This window comes from Aotus nancymaae, unplaced genomic scaffold, assembly GCF_030222135.1.
Source record: "Aotus nancymaae isolate 86718 unplaced genomic scaffold, 86718_ANA_hifiasm-v0.15.2.pri h1tg000043l, whole genome shotgun sequence".
NCBI classification, from domain to species: Eukaryota; Metazoa; Chordata; class Mammalia; order Primates; family Aotidae; genus Aotus; species Aotus nancymaae.
This window is the reverse complement of record NW_026988457.1, coordinates 9,076,439-9,091,130: the sequence shown is the minus strand read 5'-3', so window position 1 is coordinate 9,091,130 and position 14,692 is coordinate 9,076,439. Positions and strand designations below refer to the sequence as shown.

The following is a 14,692-nucleotide window of genomic DNA, read 5'->3' as shown; positions in this document are numbered from 1 at the left end:
AAAGTGCAATATTTACAAAGCACAATAAAATGAGGTCTACCTGCATTGAATTTCCATTAGAAATTTCTTGGCTGGGAGTGGTGGCTCACACCTGTAATCCCAGCACTTTAGGAGGCCAAGGTGAGTGGATCACCTGAGATCAGGAGTTGGAGACCAGCCTGGCCAACATGAAGAAACCTTGTCTCTACTAAAAATACAAAAAAAAATTACTGGGAATCGTGGCGGGCTCCTGTAATTCCAGCTACTTGGGAGGCTGAGGCAGAAGAATTGCTTGAATCGGGAGGTGGAGGCTGTAGTGAGCCAAGATCATGCCATTGCATTCCAGCCTGAGTGACAGAGTGAGACTCTGTCTCCAAAAAAAAGAAAAAGTTTGTTTATGCTTTCTGGTTTCTAAAGTTTACACGCACACTAACATTGAAACCTGAAATACCATATTTTACTGTAGTCCTTATCAGAATTCCAGGGAGTATTTGTAGATTAAGTGCTATGTATAATTACATATTTGAAAATCTAAAATCTGGTATTGACATATGCTCTTTCCTACACATTTCAGGAAGACAAACTTTTGCTTGAGAGCCAGCTCATCCTAGCTACAGCTGAACCACTCTGTCTTGATCCTTCTATAGCAGTCACCTGCACTGCAAACCGACTGCTCTATAACAAGCAAAAGATGAACACTCGCCCAATGAAACGGTAATTGTCTTTGTGGAAGATTAAACCAAAAGTAGCTCTAAATTTTGCTATTTATGGTATCTTCTCCCTCCAAGGTATAGTTGCTCTGATTTTGGTGGGGAAGGGTAGAGATGGGGTCTCTCTTTGTTGCCCAGGCTAGTCTTGAACTTCTGGACTCAAGCGATCCTCCCACTTTCCCTTCCCAAACAGCTGGGGTTATAAGCATGATCAGCTGTACCAGCCTCTGATTTTTATTTTTTTGAAAATAGGTGTTTTTTTTTTAACCTTACTTCCTTTCAGTCATTGCGGCGACAATAGGATTTTTAATGGTCTTGTATTACATTTTCTTATATAGTATTTTGATTTTTTTTAATGCTCTCTGCTTTAGATTAAACTGATGCATTTTCTGCAGTCTTTTATAGAACAAATTTCCTCTTAGGTTTATATAGTCTATTTGCCAAAAAGGTAAAGAGGCTGGGATCAAATAAGAACTGAAAGAATAATTTTTTCATTACTTTCCTAATAACAAATGACTAATTATTGTTAATCTTACTTTTAAGGTAAAAATTTGTAATCTATTTTCGAGATTTGAGAAAATATGATTATAGTTTTAGAAGTCAGTTAGTTATAAACTGACTCTAGGCACATCTATCTTTTTTCTGTTTTTGAAACAAACCAAGTTTATGCCTCCCTTGGCATCTTTTAAAAATATCTCTGCTTCAAATACTCATTCCCTGATTTTTCAGAATATTTCCTTTTCCCCACCTTTTATGGCAAACTGAAGGGATTTTTCCCCATTAGTCACTGTGAGAACCTCTTTGAGCTCCTGGAGATAAAACCCCCTAAAATGTGGAGGCTCCCAGTGACTAGATCCCCCTGGAGTTTTGAATCTCTCAGACATGTCCACACTAAGCCTCCAGCAATTCATCAGTTATACTTGAGGTTCCCTACCCCAGCACTGGTTCCTGAGGAGGTTTGTGCTAATGGGTTTCTGCTTTAGCAAACCATGATGCTCTGCATTTGCCTGTTGGTTTCTCCAAGTTTGGGGCATTGGTTTGTCCTGTGACCACACCTTTTTTATGGATATAAGAAGAATTGTTAATTTTTCTGTTGATTCAGCCTTTTACTTGTTAGGATGAGGTGGCAACTTTCAGAGTCTTACATGCCTGTACCTGAAACTGGAAGTTATCCCCTTCATCCCCATCTTTCCATAGCTAGTTCCTTCTCATCATTCCTGTCTCAGCTCACATGTCGTTTCTTCAGATTCTTTGCCTTCCTTCCCTCTCCCTGTTCCCTTCCCTAATGTTGCCCTCCTTACCCTGTACTCTCCAAAGTACTCTGTTTTTTCTCTTACTGCTTATTGGTATCTGAAATCTGAAATTACTGTATCTGTTTACTTGTGAATGTCTCCTCTCCCTCTAGACTTGATAGCTCTGTGGTAATGGGAATTTTGTTTGTCTTAACTCATTTTTATTTCACCAGTTCCTAGGACTGTGCTTGGCATGTGGCAGTGTTCTATAAACATGATTTGTACATATTCGGCACTGACTAGTTTCAACTCACATATGAGTTTCTTTTATTAGTGCCATTTAGTTCAAATCTCTTAATATTATTTCAGGTGTTTCAAGAGGTATTCCAGATCCTCTCTGAATCGGCAGCAGGATCTATCTCATTGTCCACCTCCTCCTCAGCTGAGGTTACTTGATTTCTTACAAAAAAGAAAGGAAAGAAAAGCAGGTCAGCATTATGACCTCAAAATTTCTAAAGCAGGAAATGTGAGTATATATTTTTTAAATGAAGGTTATTATGCCAAAAGCATGTCTTATTTCAAATTTTCCATTTCTACTGTTTTTAATTTTTCAGTGTGTAGATATGTGGAAACGGAGTCCCTGTAATTTGGCCATACCTTCTGAAGTAGATGTAAGTCAGTTCATGAATTGCTTTTTTTCGTATAAAGTTCCTAAGTTTTGCCATTCAGTCGCTTATACTTTGAGAAAACAACAGAAAACTTATTTCTTTTAAAAACAGTGATTTAGATCATACTTTAAAAAAAATTTTTTTAAATACATGATTTATTTCAAAAAATATTGAAAAATGACTTTTAGAAGCTGTGTATTATTCTTTTTTCACGTCAAGTTGAAAGAACATAACCCCTTAATATAGTTGTGTTTGGAGCAGGAATGGCAAACAAAACAATTTAAAAATATGGAAAAATATAGTGTATATTACATAATCACATGAAATCTTTTTTTCATATTTTCATATTTCTTCATAATTTCCTAATAGTGCTTGTTTCCTCCAAGTGGTTAAATTTTTAGTAGTATTTAGTAATACTACTAAAAAAAAAAAAAAAGATTAATAATACTAGAGAAGTGACCAAGATTACGAACATTGGGCTGTATTCTTTATTGATCCATAATGTGCATGAATTATAAATGACTTGAAGACAGAAAAGGGTTATGTTGATGAATAATCCTATATTTTTCCTTCTCCTGTGTTCTTTTTTATATTCACTCAACTCTTTACACTTGTTATTTTCAGATTTGTTCTTCTGTTGCATCCTTTCCATGCTAGCACATGCATTATTCTTACTATTTGTGATTTTAAAAAAAGAAATTATGCAAAGCACAGTAGACTGTATATACAGCTCAAGGAAGTAAGCCATTTATCTTTTGGTAGCTTACACACTGTTCTTCAAGGAACATGGCCTGAGAATAGAATTTCATTGTAAATACAGAAGGGTGGAATTTAGCTTTGGAGGGCAAGCTGGAATACTTCCCAAACTTTAATGTCCTTACAGATCACCTGGAGAGCTTGTTAAACTGTAGTTTGCTACTCAGCAAGTCTAGTCTGAGTCCTAAGATGCAGTTCTACAAGCTCCTAGGTTATGTGATGCTGGGGTCCATGGACTACACGTTGAATAGCAGTGCCCTAAAACAAAGCTTCTCAATCTAGCTGGGGTCCATGGACTACACGTTGAATAGCAGTGCCCTAAAACAAAGCTTCTCAGTCTAGCTCAATCAGAAGAATTACCTAGGGTATCAGTTAAGCATAGAGATTTCAAGCCCTATTCAAGATCTACTTACTTAGGATTTCTAAGGGACAGACATGAAAATCTGTATTTTTAATAGGTACCCCAGGTGAGTCTAAGTTACTGTTAATATCATGGTTGCCAGTAAGTTAGTATTTGACTCTCACAGATGCCTAGGACATATACCAGAATATATGGCCGAAGTCTGACTAGAAAGTGGAAACGGGTCAAAAACTTTCATCAGCTTTTAATATTTTACTTTCCCTAGACTCCCTTAGTTTTGTGTTTTAAACTACTTAAGCATAAGTAGTTGATATCAGTGATTTAAGAATTCTTGCACTAACAAGTATAGTGAGTGTATTGTCAAGTAACTTAGTTTCTTCTCTTTGGTCAGAATACTGATTGTATTTTATCTGATATAGATTCTGTTTTATGTGGTATTTCTTGATTTGATTGTTTAGGTGGAGAAATATGCTAAAGTGGAAAAGTCTATCAAATCTGATGACTCACAGCCAACAGTGTGGCCAGCCCATGTAAGTAATCATTGCCAGTCTGTTTCTAATGATGCCATTTCTAATCTGGCCTCTGAATTTACTAAACATAAAGTGCAATTGCCATTAGTTTGAGACCTTTTTTCTTTTTTCAATAATTTTCTGGGAGTTCAGTGAATTACAAAAAGAAACAACTATTTTGTTTACTAAAGTACACTTTGCATTTTAAAGAGCAATTTTCTTTTTTTGAGATGGAGTTTGGCCCTTATCACCCAGGCTGGAGTGCAATAGCGTCATCTCAGCTCACTGCAATCTCTGCCTCCCAGGTTCAAGTGATTCTCCGGCCTCAGCCTCCTGAGTAGCTGGGATTACAGGTGCCTGCCACCACGCCCGGCTAATTTTTGTATTTTTAGTAAAGACAGGGTTTCGCCACATTGGCCAGGCTGGTCTCAAACTCCCTATCTCAGGTGATCCACCTGCCTTGGCCTTCCAAAGTGTTGGGATTATAGGCTACTGTGGCTGGCCTTAAAAGAGCAATTTTAATGAAGAACTTCATTTTTACTTTTGGTTTGCATATTGGTAGTTCTGATTTGTTTTGTTTCAAATTAATAAATTCTTCTAAGGATCCCTTTTAACAGAAGTGTTCTTCATAAGTTTTCCTGATTGCAATAATAATGTCTTTAAAAAAGAGAAATAGGTATAATATTTAAATTAGGTGAACCCTAGGAGTGAGATGACGAGAGATGTTTTTTGTGTGTGATAGCAAAAGCAGACAAATAGAAACAGATCTGCTTTTGAAAGTTCTATCCTTTTAATATTATTTAATATTTGCAATTCATGTCTAGTATGAAATTCTACCGTATTAAGTTTGATTAACTAAACATGCCGTAGGAACTCTTATTCCCAAAGTACCATGTAAAAAAGAATTCTGTACTGCCCTCCTGAGTATAGACAGGCAGGGCAGCATGAGGATCAAGGGTGCAAGCTGAGATACAGACTGCTAACTCCCTGTGTGAACCTAGGCTAGTCATTTAACCTCTCTTTGCTTAATTCCTTGACTTCTGATATGGTGATAATAACAGTGCCAACCAGAAGAATATGATGAAGCTTACTTGAGGCAGTCCCTGTAGAGTGCTGAGAACAGTGTTCAATAAATGTTCATTGCTATGATTTCCAATATGTATATTAGTATGTCTCATAATGTATTTAATGATGTATTAATATTGCTACATGCATGTACATACTTCATAGTATATGTTAATGCTTTATTAAATGCATACTGAGTGCCCATATAGTTTTTAAGAACCATCTGTGCTTTATTCTTGTAGGCAGTCTTAAACATCTTTGTAGGCTAAGTGTTGTGTGTCTCCTATTGTCAGATACATGTTAATTTGTCATTTATTTCTGATTTTTACTAATTCTTATTGCCTACTTGCTTGTGAAGGTATTTATTTGGGGTGTTATGTCTTTTTCAGGATGTAAAAGATGATTATATATTTGAATGTGAAGCTGGCACTCAGTATCAGAAAACAAAGCTGACCATCTTGCAGTCACTTGGAGATCCACTTTACTATGGTAAAATACAGCCATGTAAAGCAGATGAAGAAAGTGACAGCCAGATGTCTCCATCACAGTAAGTTCTGTTAAATACAAGTAACTGAAAAAAAAAATAAGGCACCAAGAATTTATCTAGTAACTAACTACTGATGAACCATTAATTAATAAAAATTTCTCTTTGGGAATTCACTTACTAGTTAAATATAACAATTAGATTTGGCAGTAGACCTAAGTAAACTTAAATCGTAGTTACCATGTTGCTCAAGAGTTATTAAAAATAAGTTTTTTAGGCCGGATGTGGTGGTTCGTGCCTGTAATCCCAGCACTTTGGGAGGCTGAGGCCAGCGGATCATGAGGTCAGGAGATCAAGAACATCCTGGCTAACATGGTGAAACCCCATCTCTACTAAAAATACAAAAATTAGCTAGTTGTGGTGGCACGGACCTGTAATCCCAGCTACTTGGGAGGCTGAGGCAGGAGAATAGTTTGAACCAGGGAGTTAGAGGTTGCAGTGAGCTGAGATCACGTCATTGCACTCCAGCCTGGTGACAGAGCAAGACTTCATCTCAAAAAAATATTAATAATAATATATTTTTTTAAAACCACCTGTGTTTAATTATTTTTATGCTTGTTTTGAAGGCTATTCCTGTGATATCCTTCTTTATATATTTATGGCACTTATGACTTTAACCTGTCTGTGAACATGAAGTGTTTGGGCAATAGCGTGTTTAAATAGGAAGCAAGTTTGCTATAAATGTGAAAAGATACTTGGTATTTTGGCACTGCATGTAAGGACACAGACTCAATGCTTAATGTAGTTATTGGCCCTAAATGTTAATATACATACATATATATGTATGTGTATATGTGTGTGTGTATATATATATGTATGTGTATATATGTATGTGTGTATATATAAGGAGAGAGACAGAAATGATCTTCCAAAATGTATGAACGACATATATTTGGTACTAACAGTATTTAATTTTATTTTAATTGTTTTACTATTTGTTTTTTTAAACCAAACTTATGCTGTTTTGAAAAAAAGGAAAAAAAAACTCAGCAGAAAAGGATGGGGCCAGGTCTATGTTAATTGTAAAGCCTTTACTTACACAAAATACTAATTGAAACTACAGTAGAAAGGTGGATTTTTAAAGAGCAACCCCACCAATATTTAGGTGAAAGTCAATGAGAGGAAATAGCAGGGAATCCTCAACTTATTTTTTCACATGACCAGTTTTTATTATAAAAGGATTGAATATTTTGATTATATACTTTTTTTTTTAAGTTATATACATCACAGTAGTTTATTTCTGAATCTTAAGCATGCATTTTTAAGGAAGCCATTTTTTTCCTTTATTTTTATTTTAGATTTAGGGGTTATGTGTGCAAGTTTGTTTCAGGGGTATGTTGCATAATGCTAAGGTGTGGGTGTCTATTGAGCCCATCACTCAGGTAGTGAATATACTACCCAATATTGATTACTTATATTTATAAAAATCTTTCACTTAAAGACAATATACATTGGCCATTTTAAATTTATTAACTTATAGAAAACAAGGATGATATATGTTATGTCATGAAAAAATTGGTCTATAAAGCCAAGTGACTAATTTGTTTGACAGGAAGAAAATTGAATTTTTTACCTTTACATCAGAGTAGCTGCATGATTTATTATCTTCCAGTCATTCTTCCATACTCATAAAGTATTTAATAAATTATGAAGTCAAAGTTTGAGCTGCATTAACTAAGTTTTTTTTACATTTTATATTTCAGCTCCTCCACAGAAGATCATTCAAATTGGTAATTAAAAAATAAACTATTTTAATCTGTTAAGAGATTATATCAATGTCAAACTCTTTAAAAAGACTTGCTAAAGTTATTTTATTCAAGTTGGAGATAAATATGTATACCTTGTTTGAACTATATTCTAAGGACCTGTTATGTAGCTATTAATAGTAACTTCTAAAATTGCAGGTTAAAGTGAGAGGAAGGCCAAAGACCTTTGCACATGGTAGTTCAGTGATTTCCCTGTAGGGCCAATAGTTGTAAGAGTATATAGCACTGTAACTTTCAGCTCAAATTATGTTTTAATAAATAAATTTTGTGCCAAAAGAAAGTCCCTTAATTAAATCAACCAAGTTATTCACATTATCTCATAATGCATGCAAAACTTAGTCATTGTTTTATATGTTTAAATGCAATACAGTTTTTTCCATATCTTGGTAGATTTAACACCAATTTATATTACTGTGACTAAAACATGGAAGATTTCAAAAGTAATCCCAAGGCTCCTTAAGACAACTTTTACCTGATTCTTTTCTCTCCTTTTTTTTTTCCTTAAACATTTTAGGTTCATTATTGGCTCAAAGACTGATGCTGAGAGGTAAAAATACTTGCATCTGTATTTTTGGTCAGGATGGATATGAAAAATATTTTGCATCTGTATTTTTAGTCAGGATGGATATGAAAAACTTTTCATCCTTATAGGTTAGAGAATACTTCACTAAGAGTTAAAAATTTTGATTTTGGTTATGTATTAACCATATATACACTGTTTAATATTTATGGGCCTCTTGTAAAATTAGGGCATTGGACAGTAAAATCTCTAAGGTCCTTTCCAAATTTAAAACCTTATTGATTCTGGAAAAATGTTTAGAAGCTTATGATACACCAAACTATTAAGATTGGTTCTTTTTGTGGGATGAGATTTTGGGGGGACTTAAATGCATTTTTCCAATGTTTATAATACCTAGGATGTTCTTTTCATATAATTTAAAAAAGAAACAAAAAAAATGTTTAAAATATAGTTTTGTTTTAAATAAGAAAACTTAGATATATTTACTGTAACTAAGGAAGATGATTTCTAGATAGTACTTTAATCAGAATCTAAGAAGGGAAGTGAATATTTTCTTTGGCTGTTTATTACTTAAGTAATCCCTGCAATTTCTGTATTATAAATAAGATATTGAAAGTATATCTTTAGATTGTTCTTTAGCAAAATGTTTTAGACAATTTTTCATTGAACAGATTAAAATTATGTACTTCTAACACAAAGACAAATTGCCTAATTTTAATTTTTATGTCAATTTTGACAGAACCTTTTTTTCCCCATTATTATTCTTTCCTATAAAATAAATTTCTGTTTAAAACTGGTTATCTAATCTTTACCTGTTTTCTCTTGATATTTTAGGGTAGTCAACCAATACCAAGAATTAGTCCAGAATGAAGCTAAATGTCCGGTCAAGATGTCACACAGCTCCAGTGGCTCAGCAAGCCTGAGTCAGGTTTCTCCAGCGAAAGAAACAGAAGTGTGTTTCATTAGTGTTACTTCTTTGGCCCAGTTGTTTCACAAATAATCTGAGAAATGTTAAGAATCATTTTTTGAGGCCAGGCGCGGTGGCTCACACCTGTAATCCCAGCACTTTGGGAGGCTGAGGCGGGTGGATCACCTGAGGTCAGGAGTTTGAGACCAGCCTGAACAATATGGTGAAACCCCATCTCTACTAAAAATACGAAAATTAGCTGGGCATGGTGGCACGCACTTGTAATCCCAGCTATTCAGGAGGCTGAGACAGGAGAATCTCTTGAACCCCAGAGGTGAAGGTTGCAGTGAGCCGAGATTGCACCACTGTACTCCAGCCTGGGTGACAGAGCAAGACTCCGTCTCAAAAAAATGATCATTTTTTGAGGAGTGGAGGTACTGTTTAGTTTTGGTTTTACGTTTGCCTTTTTTTTTAAATTTAACTGTTTGTAATATAATTTTTAAATGTACACAAAGATAAAAGAAAAATTATAATGAATACCTGTGTTCTAGTTATTTGACTTTAACAGCTGTTATTTTCCTTTAATAGATAGGCATGGAAGGGTGGAAGCTTTGTTTTAATCTTACTCCTCTGCCTTTCTCCCTAAAACTCTCTTCCCACCCTATTACTCAGAAATCTTTTCCTCATTCTTTATGTGTACTGTAATATATTTCATGGGTCTCATGTGAAATTTCCTCTGTAATACATGTAGGATTCAATCTAACTACTAAGAGCACTTCACAGAGTTAAAAATTGTGTTTTTATCTGAGATTTATAGCAGTATTTATTTTAACAAGTATGCTTAATGTCACTGTCTTTTAGCAAACTGAAACCGTGTCAGTTCAGTCTTCAGTATTGGGGAAGGGTGTAAAATATCGACCCCCACCAATCAAACTTCCCTCAAGCTCAGGAAATAGTTCCTCAGGTATTACATTTCTTAGTTTTCTACAGTCTAGAATAAGAAACATTATGTAATCATAATCTCTTTTTAAAACTTTGCCCCCATTTTGATTTCTACAGTTCACAGAATTTTGAATTATAAATTTAGAAAATAACTTTAATGTTCTTCTAGGTAACTATTTTACACCACAACAGACAAGCAGCTTTCTCAAATCTCCAACTCCTCCTCCTTCTTCTAAACCATCAAGTATTCCTCGGAAATCATCTGTGGATCTCAGTCAAGTTAGCATGCTTTCTCCAGCTGCCCTGTCACCTGCCAGCTCATCACAAAGTGAGTCATAACTTAAATTCTTCATTAAATCTTCATAAGCTTTTGCATTAGTGTTTCTTAAGACAGCTTTTTTCAACCTGTGAAGTAGTGATATCTGAATGTACTGTGTACCCAAAATGTATAAGTTGCTAGAAGCTTCAGGCAGAGCTCTTGTTGATTGTATGTATTATGTCTCTATTGTAATTGTACTTGTTTTTCTGTATATATGTATGCGTTCTGCGTATACCTTTCTTATAGACTTGCAACCTACACATCTCCTTAAAAAATAATCTGATAGTTACATGTGGCAATAAGATTTCAAAATATTTTTTATTCCAGTGTACCCTAGGATCATTTTACATATTTATGTAAATTGTGTGGCTGATATGAAAAAAATATAAGAGTTGTTGCTGCAGGTCCTATCTTTGTATATGTAAGAAGTCAGCTAGTTCCAAGATGGTGATACAATAAACTGAAAAACAATATTTCAACAACACTCCTACACTCTTTTATAAATTGTTGTCAGTTGCTAAAATGTTATGATCATGAAGCATTATTCTGAAGATACTGAAATGTGATTTTTACTACCGAATACTTTTTTTAACATTAAGAAGAGTTTTACAAGAATGCTAGCATTAGTTTGGGAGAAGTTCTTCAAATTAGTAAATATCTGAAAGGTACCAATTTGGGGAAAAGAGTCATTCCAGTTTTTTAGATTTTTTGTAGATAGCTAATATATGCTGAAAGTTTTAGTACACTGCACAGTGATAGGGTGGTCTTCGCATTAGATATAAACATCTTCATCTTGATAGCTCAAAAGGTGTAATTTTTCTGCCTTCTTGTTTTGCACAAAGAAAAATATATAAATTTTCTGAAAGTCTTATTCACACTTCTTATGTTGTGGGTATGGATTATGGTAATCTACTGCACACAGTTGTTACTTTAAGTAAGGGTTGAGTGACAGCTTCTGGACATTCACATTTCTTTCCTTTCTTTCTGCAGGACATGAAAGCTAAAAAAGAAAACACCTCAAGAGCTTTTGGTTTTACTTTTTTGGTTTTTGTTTTTTGTTTTTGTTTTTTTAAAAAATTGATAAACTGTGCATACTTCATTCACAACAGATTTTCTATACATTCTACATTTAAACAGAAGTACACAGTTACTGTTAAAGATGCAGTATTATCTATCAGATATTTGCTTTATTACTGTTTTTTATAAATTCGTTTGTCAGGATAAACTTGATGTGTTAGGAATTAAACATGTATATTTAAGTGCCAAATATGATTGTTAACTATATGTAACTTATTAAATATGTTCACAGTTTATCTCAGATTTTTACACTAAAGAAGCAATATTTTTAAATGAAGTCTTGAATTAATGAAATCGTAAATAACAAATTAATTTGAATTCCTTTTGAACTTTTTAGGCCAAGGGCAGCATGTAGGAAACTAACTTTTAAATGGGTATCATGGTAGAATATAACTGTATATTTATACTGTTACTGCAATAGCATCTCTAATGGGATTTTTAGGTGATATACTGCATCCTTAATTGTAATTGAGTGTAGCAACACTCATGTATCATGTGTAGAAATTAACACTTGCAGTTAACTGCTTTAAAAAAAAAACTAGAACAAATTGTCAGTGCTAAGTAAGATTCCATTAACCTTATTTTAAAAGGACTGGCCATTTATAACAAACTAGCAATTTTTATTTTTCTCAATGAGCAGGATCTGGAACTCCTAAGCCATCTACTCCTACACCAACCCCTTCATCGACCCCACACCCTCCTGATGCTCAGAGCTCAACTCCTAGTACCCCTTCAGCCACCCCTACTCCCCAAGATTCAGGCTTCACCCCTCAGCCCACTTTGTTAACTCAGTTTGCTCAGCAGCAAAGGTCTCTGAGCCAGGCAATGCCTGTAACAACCATTCCTCTTTCCACCATGGTAACATCTATAACTCCAGGAACCACGGCCACCCAGGTCATGGCAAACTCTGCTGGACTTAACTTCATCAATGTAGTGAGCTCTGTTTGGTAAGTTTGCATTGATGTCCTGATGTTTTTTTTTATTTTAAAAGATAGTTTTACCAATCTAAATTCTTAATTTTTGAAATTAAGAACAAACTGCATATTACTCAGACCGAACAGGAATGATTTAGATGTGGACAGAAGCTGCCTGACATGTATGTTTTAATTTTAAATAATACATTTGTTAACTGCACAAAGATGATACCTCATCTTGTTTTTGTTTTTTGATACTTCATCTTGATAACAGCTTAGAATTTCCTGTTTATCCTCTGCATTACCATATTTGAAATTTAAGACAAATAAATAACTAGTTGTGTTTGCTTAGTAGTATGTTTTTTAATCTGAGGAATTATGTGGCTGATTTTTTTTCCTTTTACAGTGAAGTTTAATGCTTTGTCTTATTCTCCTGCAGTGGAGCCCAGGCTTTGATGAGTGGTTCAAACCCCATGCTGGGCTGTAACACTGGTGCCATAACTCCTGCAGGAATAAACCTGAGCGGCCTTCTACCCTCAGGAGGTCTGCTACCAAATGCATTGCCCAGTGCAATGCAGGCAGCTTCTCAAGCAGGTCAGAATGTTGGAAATAACCTCTAAAAAAAATTAAAGTGTATGCTAAAGTAAAAATGTAATTTTAAGAGTAATGCTAAAGGCATTTAATGTCATTATTTCATGAAGTATTATATCACAGGTATTTCATTTCAAAAGCCTTTAAAGTTCTGATATTTGATTTAAAAGCCATCTAGCAATCACCTTCTGTGGAAAACTTGGTAAGCCTTTGAGTCTGTGCACATCTTTCTTTTACTTTCCAAATAACAAAATCAATTTTGGTAGCCTTATTGTCATTGTAGTTATATTCCAGGGAGAATAACTGTATTTTGAAAATATACATTGTGCACAAGAAGCAACTGCACTGCAGTTAAGAGTCTGGATTCTGGAGCCAAACTACCTCAACTTGAATCCCAGTTGTACAACTTAATTTGTGTAATCTTGAGAAAGTTACCTTTGTGTCTAATTTTCCTTATAAGTAAAATGGGAATAGCAATAATAACTTATAGTCATGAGGATTAAATGAAATATAATACAGATTATGTGCTTAAACTGTGCCTGAGACATGATAAGCATTCTTTTATTTAGGAGTAGTTATTACCTGTACAGGAAAACAGTTATAATAACTTGTGCTTATTTTTTTGATGCTCTTTAAAAGAATGTATTATAATATCTTGAAACAATTCAGTTTCTACTGAGGAAACATTTAATAGAAAAAACAATCTAGAAAAATTTATTAAAAACTTTCTGTGAGTTATGAGAAAGAGAACCCAGAGAATATAATTAAACATGTTAACATGTCTCTGTAATTTCCTAATTCTAGCTAGTGTTCTTATTTTAGTAAGCATAAATGTGTTTTAGTGGCAAAAGTCCTTTTGGAAATGGAATCACATCTTGAGTTTAGGATATTTACATGTAAATTACCAGTTCCACGTGGCTTCAGTTGCTAAACTGGAGCTTTACAGAAGTCACGAAATTTTTCTCCCTTAGCCTCTGTTCAATTCACTCTAAAGTAGAAATAAAAATATCTTCAGTTGGTACTTAAGAGAAATAAATTAAGTATGAAAGTGCTGAAAGCTAGAAAGCATTGTACAGATATCATCCACTTTTAAAAGGGAGTTAAGCCATTTTTTTAAATGAGAATTTTTCCAGAAAGGGATATTTTTGCCAAATTTCAATCTGATTATACTTTTTGGTTTCTTATACAAGGCTTCGCTAGTATTACATGTGCACTTCGTGCCTCAAATTGTTTTTGAAAATGATCTGATAGAGAACTAGATACATGTTTAAATAGTGTTCAAATTGGTATATTTTGTTAGTAAGCAAAATATATACATACCTTGAGACCAGGGTAAGCAAACTACAGCACATAGCCTAAGCTAAGAATGGTTACTACATTTTTAAAAGGATTGTAAAAAGAAGATGATGCATCAGAGGTCATTTGTGCTCACAAAGCCTACATTGTAGCCCTTTACTGAAAAAGTTTGTCACCACCAGCTTTAAGCTATGCTATATGTTATGTTACATAACAGATTTTTTAGGAATAAGTTCAGAATTAACAGAGCACTGTGTCCTGACTCTCAGTTTTGATCCTTATACACAAATTGCAACATTCTTTAGCATTCTGATTAGCATTTGTAGTTAAAAAAAATAGCATAGAGCACACCAGTTCTTAGAGATAGGATTATTATAGTATACTATGTAGCATCGAGAAATGTAAATAGATGCCAGTACCTGGAATATATTTGCACAATAGCACTAGTTTTATTATACTCATGGTGTTCACATAATTCTTGATGACTCTTTGTTCAGCCAACAGAATAATGAAAAAGAAGTCTCAGTTTCTGAAAT

The 14,692-nt window shown here is 34.2% G+C and overlaps 1 protein-coding gene across 10 annotated transcripts in view; it reads left to right on the top strand.

Moving 5' to 3' along the window:
* Nucleotides 1–14,692, top strand: part of SUPT20H (SPT20 homolog, SAGA complex component) — a 48,865-nt gene that overhangs the window by 23,941 nt on the left and 10,232 nt on the right. For 6 of the 10 annotated variants that reach the window (XM_012465587.3, XM_012465591.3, XM_012465584.3 and 3 more), the window contains 12 exons: nt 554–693; nt 2,291–2,447; nt 2,536–2,592; nt 4,165–4,236; nt 5,670–5,827; nt 7,528–7,554; nt 8,105–8,137; nt 8,945–9,062; nt 9,879–9,981; nt 10,129–10,287; nt 11,996–12,302; nt 12,709–12,863. In XM_012465587.3, coding sequence (XP_012321010.2) covers nt 554–693; nt 2,291–2,447; nt 2,536–2,592; nt 4,165–4,236; nt 5,670–5,827; nt 7,528–7,554; nt 8,105–8,137; nt 8,945–9,062; nt 9,879–9,981; nt 10,129–10,287; nt 11,996–12,302; nt 12,709–12,863 — 1,486 coding nt within the window. The remainder of the gene's footprint in view (nt 1–553; nt 694–2,290; nt 2,448–2,535; nt 2,593–4,164; nt 4,237–5,669; nt 5,828–7,527; nt 7,555–8,104; nt 8,138–8,944; nt 9,063–9,878; nt 9,982–10,128; nt 10,288–11,995; nt 12,303–12,708; nt 12,864–14,692) is intronic. The other 4 variants (XM_012465593.3, XM_012465592.3, XM_021669296.2 and 1 more) reach the window with 1 other exon arrangement.